The 13,991-nt window shown below is 44.7% G+C and overlaps 1 protein-coding gene across 3 annotated transcripts in view; it reads right to left on the reverse strand.

Annotated features, from left to right (window-relative positions):
- Positions 1-330: 330 nt before the first annotated feature.
- Positions 331-13,991, reverse strand: part of tab2 (TGF-beta activated kinase 1 (MAP3K7) binding protein 2) — a 70,376-nt gene continuing 56,715 nt past the window's right edge. For 2 of the 3 annotated variants that reach the window (XM_017434119.3, XM_037981715.1), the window contains exons 4-7: positions 5,813-5,973; positions 3,940-4,033; positions 1,852-1,947; positions 331-478 (exon numbers count right to left, since the gene is read on the reverse strand). In XM_017434119.3, the coding sequence (XP_017289608.1) occupies positions 339-478; positions 1,852-1,947; positions 3,940-4,033; positions 5,813-5,973 (491 nt within the window). In that variant the 3' untranslated portion in view covers positions 331-338. The remainder of the gene's footprint in view (positions 479-1,851; positions 1,948-3,939; positions 4,034-5,812; positions 5,974-13,991) is intronic. The other variant, XM_017434120.3, reaches the window with a different exon arrangement.

Consider the following 13,991-nt stretch of genomic DNA (forward strand, 5'->3'; position numbering starts at 1 on the left):
ACCTGTGTTGTGTGTGACCACGTGCCGTCACACTTGCAGGGCCACACTGGTAATACTGTAAGTGGAAGCAGCGAGGTATCATCCCCGGGGGGTTAAAGTGTCACCCGATGAGCAGAAAAGGGGAACCTGATCTGAGTCTCTAAGGTGAGGTATCATACGACTTCTGGGGACAAACTGAAGCTGTAAACACCATCCAGTCAAGCCTTCAGTGGACAGCATTCTGCGAACCTTAGAGAGGAGAAAACACCAAGACAATGGAGAAAAACAGGACACGTGATGTACGCCGACTACCCCCCCGATCACTTCTCATACACCTCAAGACANGGGGGGAGGGGCGCTCAGAAACGCCGCGGGAAGTCGCACTGTTCACAGCGGTCCAGGGCGGGGTGGTTGTGGAAAGTGCAGGTGGTGCAGCTCCACTGCATTCCCTCGTCCTCCTCCTGGTCTGCGGTGGGCTTCACAGCCTTACTGCCCGAGTCTGAGAGGAGCAGAGCGACAAGGAGGTCAGGGTGAGGTACGGCGCCAGGCAACAAATATTATGTCAGCATACACAGAAATCCACATTTAAAGGGGGGGGGAAAGTGTCACCATAAAGGGGGGTGACACACAGGGTTTTAATTACATTTCTGACTCTCAAACAGTGGGGTTCTACCCCCCAGGGGGGACAGTATCATTACAGGAGGGTGGATCACCACACTTAGTTAGTTTTTTCCCCAGTCCTAAAAAGCTGGAGGCAGCACTCATGTTTCCATGTTGGAACTTGGTCACACACTGTGTCTCTGTGGTGATTAGATGGACGCAGCTCATGCTGCATGGGGTGGACAGCAGGTCTACTCTTTTATTTTCAGACAGTGCATGACCACAATGGGAGTGATGACGGAGAGTTTATGTCTCTTTATTGGAGGAAATGTTTGGTGGCTGGAGGTGGTCACCTTAAATTGGGGACAGTCAAACTGATAGTCGAGGTGGAAAAATCTGAGCGGAACATCCAGAATATAACTGGCTGGTACGAACTCTTTTTACTCATGTCTGCGTGGTGCCAATGTGGACTCAGAAAAATAAAAAGCTGCTTCGATTCAAAGAGGACAGATGGGAGAAATCCTGCTGTTGAAATTACAGCGACTAAGAGACTTCAAAAAATACCAGTTTATGTCTGAAAACTGTCAGCTGACAGGACGAAGCTTAAAAATCAATAAACCATTAATGTTCTTTTAAAAAATAATACAGTGAAAACAGAGTAACTACAGCAGTTAATACTTTGATAATATTGAACTAAATTAAAAAGTTATCTTTGTTGGGTTTATGAATAAATGGAGGCTAGTGGAGAAGTCTGTTTAATTGATCTAACAGAGTGGAGGTTCTGTTATTAAAAAGCTCAAATCGGTTAACAATTTAACTAAAAACTGGCAACAATTTACAAAGAGAACAATAAAAGATGTATGTAAATGCTGGGTTGTTGATTTTAAATATTTTTTGATTATCGTTAAATGTGACTCATTTCGTTTTAGTCTTGTTGAGGGAGGCCTGGAGATTTTTCTCTCTCCAAAGTGGGGGCGGGGCGTGAAACGTTTGATGACACAAAATAAATAATGTTAAAGAGCAGTTAGAAGCAGGCAAAACATGTGGCTGATGCACAGGTGGAGAAAAGGGAGAACATCTGAGAGCACAAGACTAAAGTACAAAGACAAATCACATGTGCACATTATTTGTAAATATTTTAAACTCCTATCTGTATGACCAGACTGAAGGAAATAAAGAGTATTTTGTGACGGAGGTTAATTCAACACAAGCTGCCTGACATAATAAGAAGTGAAGTGAAATCAGAGTCAGCAGTAACTTTTCTAAACTTACCAACAGATAAAGTACCTTTGGGTTTTGGTGGGACAGGACCACAGAATCCAAGGTTGTCATAAAAATTATGGATTACACTGGGATTTAAGTGTGGTCCTGTACACAGAACAGAGCAGAGCAGAGGGTTTACATTTAAACATGCCATCACTGAAACAAAGAGGACTTTAAACACACAGTGTTAAAATGTGAACACAGACCTTTAACATTCATCCTGTACAATTTAACTGAAAAAACAAATCTGTTGTTGAAAAAATAAATAAAACTAGCAAAAGTGCATTTCCTGTGCATGAATTGGCTGAAAGCTGCCGGAGAAGCTGAAACTCTCTTGAAATACTGAAAATTAGCAGGAAGAAGCTGAAAGGAGCAATTAGACCTTGGTAAACTTGTAAAAAACAAACAAAAAAAAACAACACTCTTGTCTAATGCTACAAGACCAGAACATGACTGTTCAGAGGCCTCAAACATTTCTTGACTCATAAGAAGATAAATTTCTGTCCCAGAAGCACAGATTCTCCGTTCAGTGCCCTAGAAACTGGTGATGTGATGCAGTGTCAGTTGTGTGCTATTTATGTGTAGTGTAAAAAAGAAATAGAGTAAATGAAAAGATCCCAAAACAGATTTTTCCCAGATATAGACAAGAAGATGAGTAAAATGGGTCAGGTCTTAGAATTACAATTACTGAATTTGTAGGTTAATAATAGGAACAAATAAGTTTTGCTTCATCTTTTTTTCTTTTCCAACAGATCATGTAATTATTGTGTGTAAGTTGAAAGACCTTAATCATGTTCATGTCTTATATTTTGATGTATTTTTCCAGTGTTGTGCAAAATATATTCATGTTTCTGTTGTATGATTTTAATGTATTATTTAAACATCCATCCATTTTCTTGACCCACTTCTCCTTTCCAGGTTGCGGGGAGCTGGCGCCTATCTGTAGCAGTCTCTGTGCGAGAGGTGGGGGACATCCATATTTGAAATAAACTTTCATTACCTAACTAGTGTACAGAAGCTGTACATTACATCGGTGGAAATAGAGCCACCACAGCAGGCTAATCCAGGATAACGTCCGCAGCTCGTGACTGTGACTCTCCTTTAATTAGCCAAATGTCTCTGATATGAAGTGTCTGTCTGAGCTGTGGGGCTGAGAGATTATGAGAAAATGTGAATTCAAAGTCAAAATGTTAAACATTTTAAACATATGCTGTAACTCACAATAAAAAGCATGCCACATTTCAACATTTATGTTGTGCGGCTTGCTTTTACTCCAGACTGCAACTTTAAAATGACATCCATCACTTCAGTCAGGTGTGTGTTCCAGCATATCTTGCTGTCGTTTGTTCATGCGGCACCTGACTGCAATTATTGAGATCCTGATTATGAAGTAAGCCATTTTTCAGAAGTGTTTGAAATATAAAAACACCAAGCTATCCCGTCCCCTAAAGAGTATACGATATAGGAAGATGTAGCGAATGAACGGGAGAATGAGTGAACATTTGGCACACAGCATTTGTCTTCTTCATGACTGTAAGCTAAAATCAACAAAGGGCCACAGCAGCAGCTTCTTTCTGCTCACACACATCAAGAAGGTGCTTTGTATTGACAGTTTTTGATTAAATATGAGACTCTAAAGACCAGGACATGAGGCACATTTACAGATGAACTTTGATTCATAAATACAACTAACTGATTATTGTTTTTATTAAGGTGCATTTTCACTTTTTTCTTTTTTCTTTTCATACTTTAGAATGAATCCAAAGTAAACGCTTTGTGACTGAGAAGCGCTGTTTCCTTCCTTGACCTGCGGCGGTGAAGTGCTGCCAGGGGGGCGGTAAATCTCTTCTTACCCACCAGCAACAGGATGCAATTCAGGAACAGCTGGTAGTTCACAGCACAATGGCCGTACCCTAACTGTGTGTGCCAGGAGGCCTGACCAGAGTGCTGCAGCTGCACAACCTGAATTCATAAAATGACTTCCCGCTCACTTCATGGTTAAACAGTGCAATTATATAAACCCTTTTTAAATTTGGAGTTTGTTCTTGGCAAGCACATGAGAAAGTTGCGAGCATCTTACAGGAGAGAGAGGCATACCTTCCGTTCGAAGGAGATCAATTTCTTTGCTAAGGCAGTCAATGTCGATCTGCAGTGCCCTGTTTTTGCATCGCAAATGCTTCATTTCGTCAATCTGGAAAAAAAAGAGAAACAATTAAACAATTGCAGCACAAGACAAAATAGCTTAAGCATTCTGGTTTTAGGTCACTGCAGCAAATCTGTGCGTGTGACAGGTTCTACTCTGCAGAGCTCCCCTCAAAAGACAACAATGAACCGAAGATACTTTCCTTCCCTATCGAGGCAAAAATGATAGAAAAAAACAAACTAACTAAATTTAGGAGCTTCAATCTATCTCAGGCTTCAGCTAAGTTACAGTTCTAACTTTCTGCTGGAGGAGAAAAAGATGATTTGTTTCTTTGCAAGAAGATGAGAACATTTCTGCAACCAAACAAACGGTTAAGTTAATCTGACACAAATATGCCCCTTTTACACGGGCCCTAATTCAGAAGTCCGGCTCTACTCCACTCTACTCGATAAAGAATGCATCCTGTTCACACCGGCCAGCTTGGTCGGTAGCAGAGGAACGCCTCCTCGTGTTGCGGGAGGGCGTGGGGAGAGGGGGGTGCGCTACCGAAACTTGGCGCAAGTTGTGTAAACAACTAAAGTGCTATGGACAACGTTGGCCCTGTGTTGTTGCTGTTTTTTAAACTTATGAGGATTCTCCTGAGAGTTCAGGAAGAGAGGCGCAGTGGAAGAAATGCTCTGGATGCTGCGATTGTTGCGCGGAGTAGGACAGCTGTTATCTGCCGGAGATTTCAGGCTTTACAGCGCCTTCAGCTGGGGGACAGACGGCAGAAACGCTGCAGGGTAAGCTAACGCTGTTGTTTATATTCCTACCGTAGCTCTTTATGCTTGCATCTGGTCACACCCACGACCAATGAGTGAACAGGAGCTAAGCTAGCGCCGCCCACGAAGCAGGGACCAAAGAAGCAGGGCTGACCTCGAAAAAATGCAGATGTAAACGCGCGCAAAGCAAGCTGAGTAGAGTGGAGCCGGGACCTTTAGAGCTGGTGTAAAAGGGGCATTAGTGTGCTTCGATTCTCTGAGCAGTGAAGCCAAATCATAAACATCTCCTGGAATCAGCACAATCTCAGGTCACAGGCAGACAAAACCCAGATGGTTTACTTTCAGTACAACAAGAAGTACTAAAATTTATTGTGATACAGGCACATTTGGTGGCTGGATGAAGTGGACATCATAAAAACACCCCCAGTGAGACTCTTCCTGGGACCCTTTGCAGCATGACAAACACACATACTGCTCATTGCATTTCCTGTAATATACAGAGCTGTGCAATTATTTTCAGCAGTTTCTCATTGTGTGAATGTCTAACCCTGTTGTGCTTCTTTTAACTCCTGCTCTGCTCATTTTACCTTTTGTTTTGGACTTTTCTGCTTCTGTCCTGCTCATTTCAGCTTATGTTTGTCTTTTGTTTTGCTTCTTTCAGCTTCCCTTTAACTCGTTTCAGCTGCTGGTCATTTTAACATTAACAGCTCACTTTCACCTTCTTCAGCAGATTTCAGCAAAGTCATTCAGCAATGCATTTTCACAGAAAATGACAACTTCTCTGTTTCTGATATGACAAATTGGAAAGAGGTGCAGTATTCAACTGAAACATGATTAAACACAAATAACTACACTCTTCTTTAGTAATATTCCAAAAATCTTTTTTGGATTTTTGAAACCTTTTGTCTTTTCTTTATTAAGATGTTCTCTCACTGCTTCAGAAACTTCCATCAAAACCTTTGTACTGTATTTATATCTGCAACAGGTAAACTGAAGCAAAGTATCAAAAAGCAAAAGTTCACAATGAACCAAATAATTTCTTCAAGGATGTGTGAATGTTTCTTACAGAAGGAATTTGGGAGGCTGAGTTGGATCTCTCCAAGCGTCTCCTGGTCAGGTCATTTTCCATTTCGTTCACCTCCTCTTTTAGTTTCTCCAGCTTCTTTTTCTTCATTTCTAGCTCATGCCAGAGTCTGTCCATTCGAGCTTTTTGATGAACCAACAAAGCTGAAAGTAGAGACAGACATGCATGTTATTAGGAGCAGACTGACTTGGTTCCTTTACCTAAAATATGCAAAGACAAATTTATTTCGCTAAATAAATCATTTCCAGAAAGAATTTAAAGATGACAATCAACATTTAAGGCTGTTGCCTTATTACAGTGTAGAAACTCTGAATAACTAAAATCTGAATTGGGTAACAAGACAAACCTGCAATCATAAGAACAAAATCTGAAAAATGGATTAAGACTCAGCCTCTGAAAAGTCATGTCAATGAGTCCTGTAGCGCAATATCACTGATGTCCACTAGGGACAGGCTTCAAAACTGTACCTAGCTAATAGAAGTCCCTGATGTAAAAATCAAGTCTTTAAACCCTCATTCACAAAGCAATGGGTAATGTCACAATGGCCTTTTTGTGGTTTTGTTTTGACACGCAGTCTGTCATCTATTAAAGGTAATCCATCTGATATCTTTTTAAAATGTCAATAAACAAAAATAAACCTCAGATGTTTTTTCTTCTTGTTGATTCACATAGTTCTTACCTTGCTGATGTATGTTCATATATTTATTTTTCTATTATGTTTAGTAGTATTTACTTATTTGTTCCTTAAAAAAAATCAAGTGACACCATGACAGCAGGGTGGAGAGAAGGTAGGACTTTCAGCCCCACATCTCGAGTCTATAAATGTAATATAGGAGAGTTTATAAATGGGTTATTTAGGCTTTTTTTTTAACATAGGTGGAGACACGTTGTCTTTCTTTATACACAGTCTTCAGTATGGGAGAGAAGGATGTGTTGCAAATTAGTGCAAGAAGTGCATAAAAGTTTTATGGCATTATTGTACAGAAATGTCAAGATTATTTAAAATTTCTTTACATTAGCTTCTTCAATGCAGCAGGAAAGGGAGTCTAACTTTTCTTCAGCACATAATCAAACTTATATTTAAATAGATTCACCATAACATCATGAACACCTGAACTGACCCCCAAGTTTTAATCATTATTCAGAAATTAACATAAGCTGGGAGAAGATCCCTGCACATCAGTGATCTTCTCCCAGCTGCATATTTCCACTTATTTTCTCAATTGTAACTCATTTTAATTGTCATTATGGTGATTTAGTTTTTTTTTTAATTTTTAAATCTGATAGATTAGATTGCTTTATAAACTGTCAACTCCTATTGAAGACCTATTGTTTTGTCTGCCTACTTTACTTACAGTAATGAGTACTTCAGAACAAATACACCTGACTGCATTTCTAACATGTCTTCACTTGCCAATCAGAAGAAATGTGTAAATCCAGAAACAGTATTCTGCTGCTAAACAACAACAGATTCTATCTTGGTAGTAAAAACATTAGTGTTTCTTTAACCATTACAAAGTGACAGGTGCGCCTAAAGTAGTTTTAAAACATGATTAAGTCTAGCAAAAACATTAAGGGGCAATATACAGGTTTTTAACAAAATCAAAATTGGACAAAAACTGAACTTTTAGGGGCTGACAAAAGAAAGGTGCCTGGTGTTAAGCCCCTCTTGGTGGTAGTCGCCATACTACAGAAGCCAAAGCTGGTGACTCACACATAATACAGACAAAAGCCCAAAAAAGGAAACGCCAGTGTGCACCGACATCTTTGACTCACAACAGAATCAGTACTCAGCAGCTGATGGGGGAAACAGAGCATTTAGCGTGGGGGAGTCACACAGCAGTCATTGCAGTGGTCCTTGCTCAGCAAGTCACCTCTGCTTTTAGCCACCGCGTAGAAAAAAAAACACAGAGAGCACTTCTCCACAATGCTGACAAGCAAGAATGTCCAGTCTGACTCATCAACTACAATAAAGTCAATATTATTACTGAAAGAAACTGTATACTTTTTAGTCAACAGAGCCTTGGGAAGAATGCATTTAAAACTAATTAAAGGGAAAAAACAGCATTGTTCTTCTCTTCAGTCTGGAGAGTATGGCTTCAGAGCAAGTGCACTCTTTACTAGGGGTAGGATTATAATCTGTCCATCAATGCACTGTGATGAAGATGGGAGCAATTTTGAATTAATTTTAAAATTAACAGTGTCCTGTTAAAAAATGCAACAGGTTGAAGTGCAGCACCCTGACATTTATGGCGTGCACACAACAGAAACACGAAGCAAACAAGAAGCACATTCTGCACTGAAAGTCACTATTTGGAAGTACTTGAAGTGCTTTGACATTAAAGGGAAAAATGACATTCACAAGAGCCAAACTATATTCAAGTTGTGAACATGTTTCCACTTGGTGGAGGAATAAAAATAGGCTGTGGTAGCTGCAACTGCTAAAAGCAGCATCCCACTGGGCTGTACTGCTGGTGAATAGCAGGAGAACAGCATCCGTGAGGGAGTCTCCAGACGTCTTGAAACGTTTGTGGAAGTTCCTTTCAGTCGATTCACTCGGTACAACACATGTACTACGGGATATTATGCCCCCGCGTGTCCTGGCTGAAGACACCTTTAGGCAAATGACGTGATGACGACAAGTGACAGGCCCCATCTGCACTATGTAACCGTCTGTCATCACTGTCATTCCTCAGTTCTTACGCTCTTCACCTCGCTAAGAACACCTCTTCGAGTCAGGCTAGCTAGCTACTGCTAGTTAGTTCTGTTTCACAAGGCTGCTCGGAGTTAGCTTAACTGCTTTTGTTGGTGTTAGTCAGCGCTGCCTGCTGGTAAGTGTGTCTGCCCGTGAAGCGCTAGTCTCAAGTTTTCCTTCACAGTTCAGCGTTTGTGGTTCGGGATGAGCACAAAGCTGACACAAGTGAAGCAGGAGAAGTCTTCTGTTCGCCCCTGTCCTCTGGGGTGTGGCTTCTCGCTACACTAGAAGGACCAGCACGAAGCTTGTCCCGTCTGTCTGGAGATCTTTCACGCTCGCAGAGCATTGGCAGAGCCTGCAGCCTGCGCGTTCTGCTGCCAGCTTCGCCACTCGACCCTGGAAAGACGGGTGAAGTTCCTGGAGAAGGTGCTGGGAGAGGCTGCAGTCCCTCTGCTCTCAGAGTCGGGGAACCCGGTTTCATCAGAGTCCGACGAGGACGGCTTTTCGGTTGGTGTCCCCGCTTCCATCTGGGCGGACCACATGGATTATGTTGATGGGTTAGCTGGAAATGAAGAAGATGCTGCTCAGTCTCAGTTCCAGCTGGACCCTCATCAGGCAGACGAGGACATGCAGGACATTGGTCTGGATGTTCAAGGTCTGTGGGAGGATGAGGATGATTTTTCTTCGAGTCAGGTTGCTGCCGCCTCTGCTGCGCCGGCGGGCCAGGACGACATGTCATTCCTCTCCTTATACCAGCGTGCAGCTAAGAAACTGGACGTGGAGTGGCCCTGTCTCCCTCCTGCTCAGAAACCATCACAGTTTGCCGGGTTTTACCTCCCTGCAGAGCCGGCCGAGCTCAAAAACTGTCTGCCCATGTTCCATGGAGCCATCCCTGGCAGCGTATTTGGCGCCGTCCCACAACCATGGCGTGAGCGGCCCCACATCCCTTCCATCCAAGCACTGTAGATTTTCTGCTGCATAGCTGGAAAAAATCTACAGAGCTCAAGCGACCACTGCTCGAGCTCTGAGCTCCATCTCCATCTCCATGCTCCAGACGTACCAGGCTATGCGCCTGGCGGAGCTCGGAGCTCAGGTCCAGTTGGAGAGTCCGCTGGTACCATTCCTAAACGAGGCCAGAATCACCGCAGATTACATCCTCCATGTGTCCCTCTGTGCAGCGCTGTCTCTGGGCAGAGGGATGGCAGCAATGGTGGTGGCACGTGTGGCTGACTCTCTCCGACGTCCCGGACTGGGACCGGGCCATCTACCTCGATGGTCCGGTGGTGGAGAATTGGCTGTTTGGACAGTGTCTTGACGCCATACAGGTGAAATTTGAACTGAGGAAGAAAGGGACTGAAGCGCTTCACTGTATTATTCCAAGAAGTGATGTAAGACCCAAGTCCAGCACGAGCACTCGCAAACCGGTGATACCACCGCCTCTACTGAAGAGAGCAGCGCTGCCCGCAAGCCTCAGCTCCCAGCTGGTAAAGCCACAAATCCATGGCCAAGCTCCCTGCTACTCGGATTGGAGCAAAGGTCCCCCTCCGAATCTTCAGAAGAACTCGACATCTCAGAGAAAGAAAACACAGTCCTCCTATCAGAGGGACTACGAATTCAGGGGTTTCAGGAGCAGGGAGACCGCCTGCTTTCAGTGGACGGCAAAAAGGCGTTTTGTTGGTTTTGTTCGGGGTCCCAGTCCCAAGAGGCACTGTGTTTCGCCCACACAGTCTCCCAAGCACAATTTCCCCACTCACACAATGTTTGCACTAGAAGTCCCTAGTTTGGGTGCTGTAAATGTTTTGTCTAAGCACAACGAATGTTCAGAACGTTTGTGTAAACCTTTTAATAAAGACTGCATCTTCTGCAAAAAAAAGTGTAAATCAAATGACTGCAGGCGACAGTCGGTTACAGTTCCGCCGGAGACCTCCTCGCTTTAACGCTGTGGTAAACACAGCTGTCGGAGCCGAAGCAACAAAAATTCTGAGAGAGGAAATAAACACGCTGTTAGCAAAAGGAGCGATTCGAGTGGTTATACAGCCATTATTTCGTTGTTCCGAAAAAAGATGGCGGGCTCCGTCCGATCTTGGACTTGAGAGTGTTAAACAAGTACCTGAACGTACAAATTCAAAATGCTAACACTCAAACATCTCCTAAATGCTGTCGGGCCGGGCGATTGGTTTGCAACAATCGATCTCACTGACACTTACTTTCATGTAGCGATACACCCGGACCACAGACAGTTTTTGAGGTTCACTTTCAAGGGCCTAGCCTACGCGTACATAGTACTGCCCTTCAGACTCTCTCTCGCGCCCTGCACCTTGACAAAATGTGTGGAGGTGGCATTAGCTCCCCTCAGAGAAAAAGGAATCCGTATTTTAGCTTATCTGGACGACTGGGCTCTGATAGCCAGCATTAGAAAACAGGCGACAGAACAGCTGTCTCAGGTCCTGTCACACATTCAACGCTAGGCTTTTCGGTGAATTTTCAGAAAACCTCGCTGACTCCAAGTCAGCAGTTTTCATTCCTCGGGCTGGAAATATGCTCCCTGTCGAGCAGAGCTCGTCTCTCAGAACACAGAGTCGCCGCATTTCACCACTGCCTCGCTCAGTTTCAGTTGGGATGCAAACTGCATTTCCAGACAACCTTACAGCTCAGGGGTTGGCAACCCAAAATGTTGAAAGAGCCATATTGGACCAAAAAAAACAAAAAACAAATATGTCTGGAGCCGCAAAAAATTAAAAGCCTTATATAAGCCTTATAATGAAGGCAACACATGCTGTATGTATCTATATTAGCTATATTAGCCTATCTGATAGGCTAATATAGCTAATATAGCTGCTTCGGAGTAGGGCCAGCCGGGCCGGCCCTGCTTCGTGGGCGGCGCTAGCTTAGCTCCTGTTCACTCATTGGTCGTGGGTGTGACCAGATGCAAGCATAAAGAGTGAAGGTAGGAATATAAACAACAGCGTTAGCTTATCCTGCAACGTTTATGCCGTCTGTCCCCCAGCTGAAGGTGCTGTAAAGCCTAAAATCTCCAGCGGATAACAGCTGTCCTACTCCGTGCAACAATCGCAGCATCCAGAGCATTTCTTCCACTGCGCCTCTCTTCCTGAAGTCTCAGGAGAATCCCCATAAGTTTAAAAAACAGCAACAACACAGGGCCAACGTTGTCCATAGCGCTTTAGTTGTTTACACAACTTGCGCTAAGTTTCGGTAGCGCACCCCCCTCTCCCCACGGCCCCGCCCCCCGCAACACGAGGAGGCGTTCCTCTGCTCCCAACCAAACTGGCCGGTGTGAACGTGATGCATTCTTTATAGAGCCGAGCCAAGTAGAGTCAGACTTCTGAATTAGGGCCCATGTAAAAGAGGCATATATTAAAAAAATATATATATTTCTCTCCCCCATCTTTTTCCATTTTCAAACATTTTTGAAAAAGCTCCAGGGAGCCGCTAGGGCAGCACCAAAGAGCCGCATGCGGCTCTAGAGCCGCGGGTTGCCGACCCCCGTTACAGCTGATGGGCATGATGGTGTCCATGATGAGTAGTGCCACTTGGACTGCTGAAAATGCGCCCGTTTCAGCACTGGACTTCCACACGTCACGTCACCTCCACAAGAAGCAAACAATAACCGCCTCTTGTAATAATAACAATAACCGCTCTCAGACCTTGGAGGGAGCCCGGCCTGTTGTGCCAAGGCTCACCAATAGGGAGAGTGTCTTTTCACAAGGTGGTGTCCACAGATGCCTCCCTGATGGGGTGGGGGGCTCTGTGCGATGGCGTGGCGGTGAGGGGAGTTTGGACACCGGCACAATCCAAGCTCCACATAAACCACCTAGAGTCTTGCTGGCTCTGAAACGCTTTTGCCAAGTTCTGACGGACCATCATGTTCTGATCAGAACAGACAACACGACTGTGATTTCATACATAAACAGACAAGAAGGAACACGTTCACTTCCCCTGTTAAGACTGTCTCACACTCTCTTGCAGTGGTGCAGAATACATTTTCTATCCATCAGGGCCACTCACGTTCCTGGACGGCTGAACTTAGGTGCAGATTTGCCCTCCAGAGGCGGACCTCTGGTGAGAGAATAGAGGGTTCACCCCTCAGTGGTGGCTCAGATATGGTGTCTGTTTGGCGAAGTGATGGTGGATCTCTTTGCCACCAGGGCCAACACCCACTGCCCTCTGTTCTTTTCCATAACGGATCAGAACGCTCTGCTAGGGTTGAATGCGCTAGCCCACCCATGGCCCAATGTACTTCTGTATGCATTTCCCCCAGTGGAAATGATACTACCTGTACTAGAGAGGGTGCGCAGACAGGGTTTGTCTCTGATTTTGGTGGCACCCCAATGGCCAGCAAAGTCATGGTATGCCGAGATAATCAGCCTACTGGCAGCGGAGCCCTGGCAACTCCCTATCTGTCGGGATCTCCTCACTCAGGCAGAAGGGGAGATTCTTCATCCACACCCAGAGCTGTGGAACCTGCATTCCTACCTGCTGAGAGGTCCAGCTTGTTAGCTAACGGCCTTCCCCCCGCTGTAGTGGCAACAATCCAGAGTGCAAGGCCATCCTCTACTAGAGGCTTATAAGCCTACAAGTTGCGAGCCTTTGAGCAGTGGTGCGAAGTCGAGCACATTGTCCCATTTCAGTGCTCAATGGTGGATGTTTTAACATTCCTGCAGGAGCTGTTGGATAAAATCTCTTTTTCCACAATAAAAGTTTAGCTGGCAGCTATTCCTGCCTGCCATGTTGGTTTCAATGGGGTCACGCCAGGAGCTCATCCCCTAGCTGTGCGTTTTTTGCATCTGAGGAGCAGAGGAGGTTGCATTCCTTGTGTCCTTTACGTACACTGCACATTTACGTTGACCGCACACGGGACGTGAGATTGTGTGATCAGCTGTTTGTGTGTGTTGCTAACCCAGGCAAGGGTAAGGCTCTGTGCAGACTCTCCCACTGGATCGTGGAAGCTATTTATCTAGCTTACAACAGCAGGGGGCTCCCAATCCAGCATGGTGTGAAAGCACACTCCACCAGGGGTGTAGCAACATCCTGGGCTCTGTTTAAAGGTGTACCCGTGAGTGATATCTGTGCTCCGGCCAGCTGGTCCTCACCACACACATTTGTTCGGTTTTATCGTTTGGATGTGACAGCCCCTTCTGTGGCTCACTCTGTTCTTTCTGCTGGGTCTAAGGTGTTGCACTAGTGTGCTGTATTAACCCAGGTTTGATGGCTGCTCTGCGGGGCGTTTATATATGTCCCATAGTACATGTGCTGTACCGAGTGAATCGACTGAAAGGGAACGTAATGTTATGCATATAACTACTGTTCCCTGAAGGAGAGGAACGAGGTACAACACATGGCTGCCCCGCTGCTCAGCCGGGCTCGGTGAAGAGCAGCTATTGAACTGAGGAATGACTGTGATGATGGATGGTTACATAGTGCAGGCGGGGCCTGTCACTTGTCGTC

Source organism: Kryptolebias marmoratus, linkage group LG19, assembly GCF_001649575.2.
Source record: "Kryptolebias marmoratus isolate JLee-2015 linkage group LG19, ASM164957v2, whole genome shotgun sequence".
Taxonomy (NCBI): domain Eukaryota; kingdom Metazoa; phylum Chordata; class Actinopteri; order Cyprinodontiformes; family Rivulidae; genus Kryptolebias; species Kryptolebias marmoratus.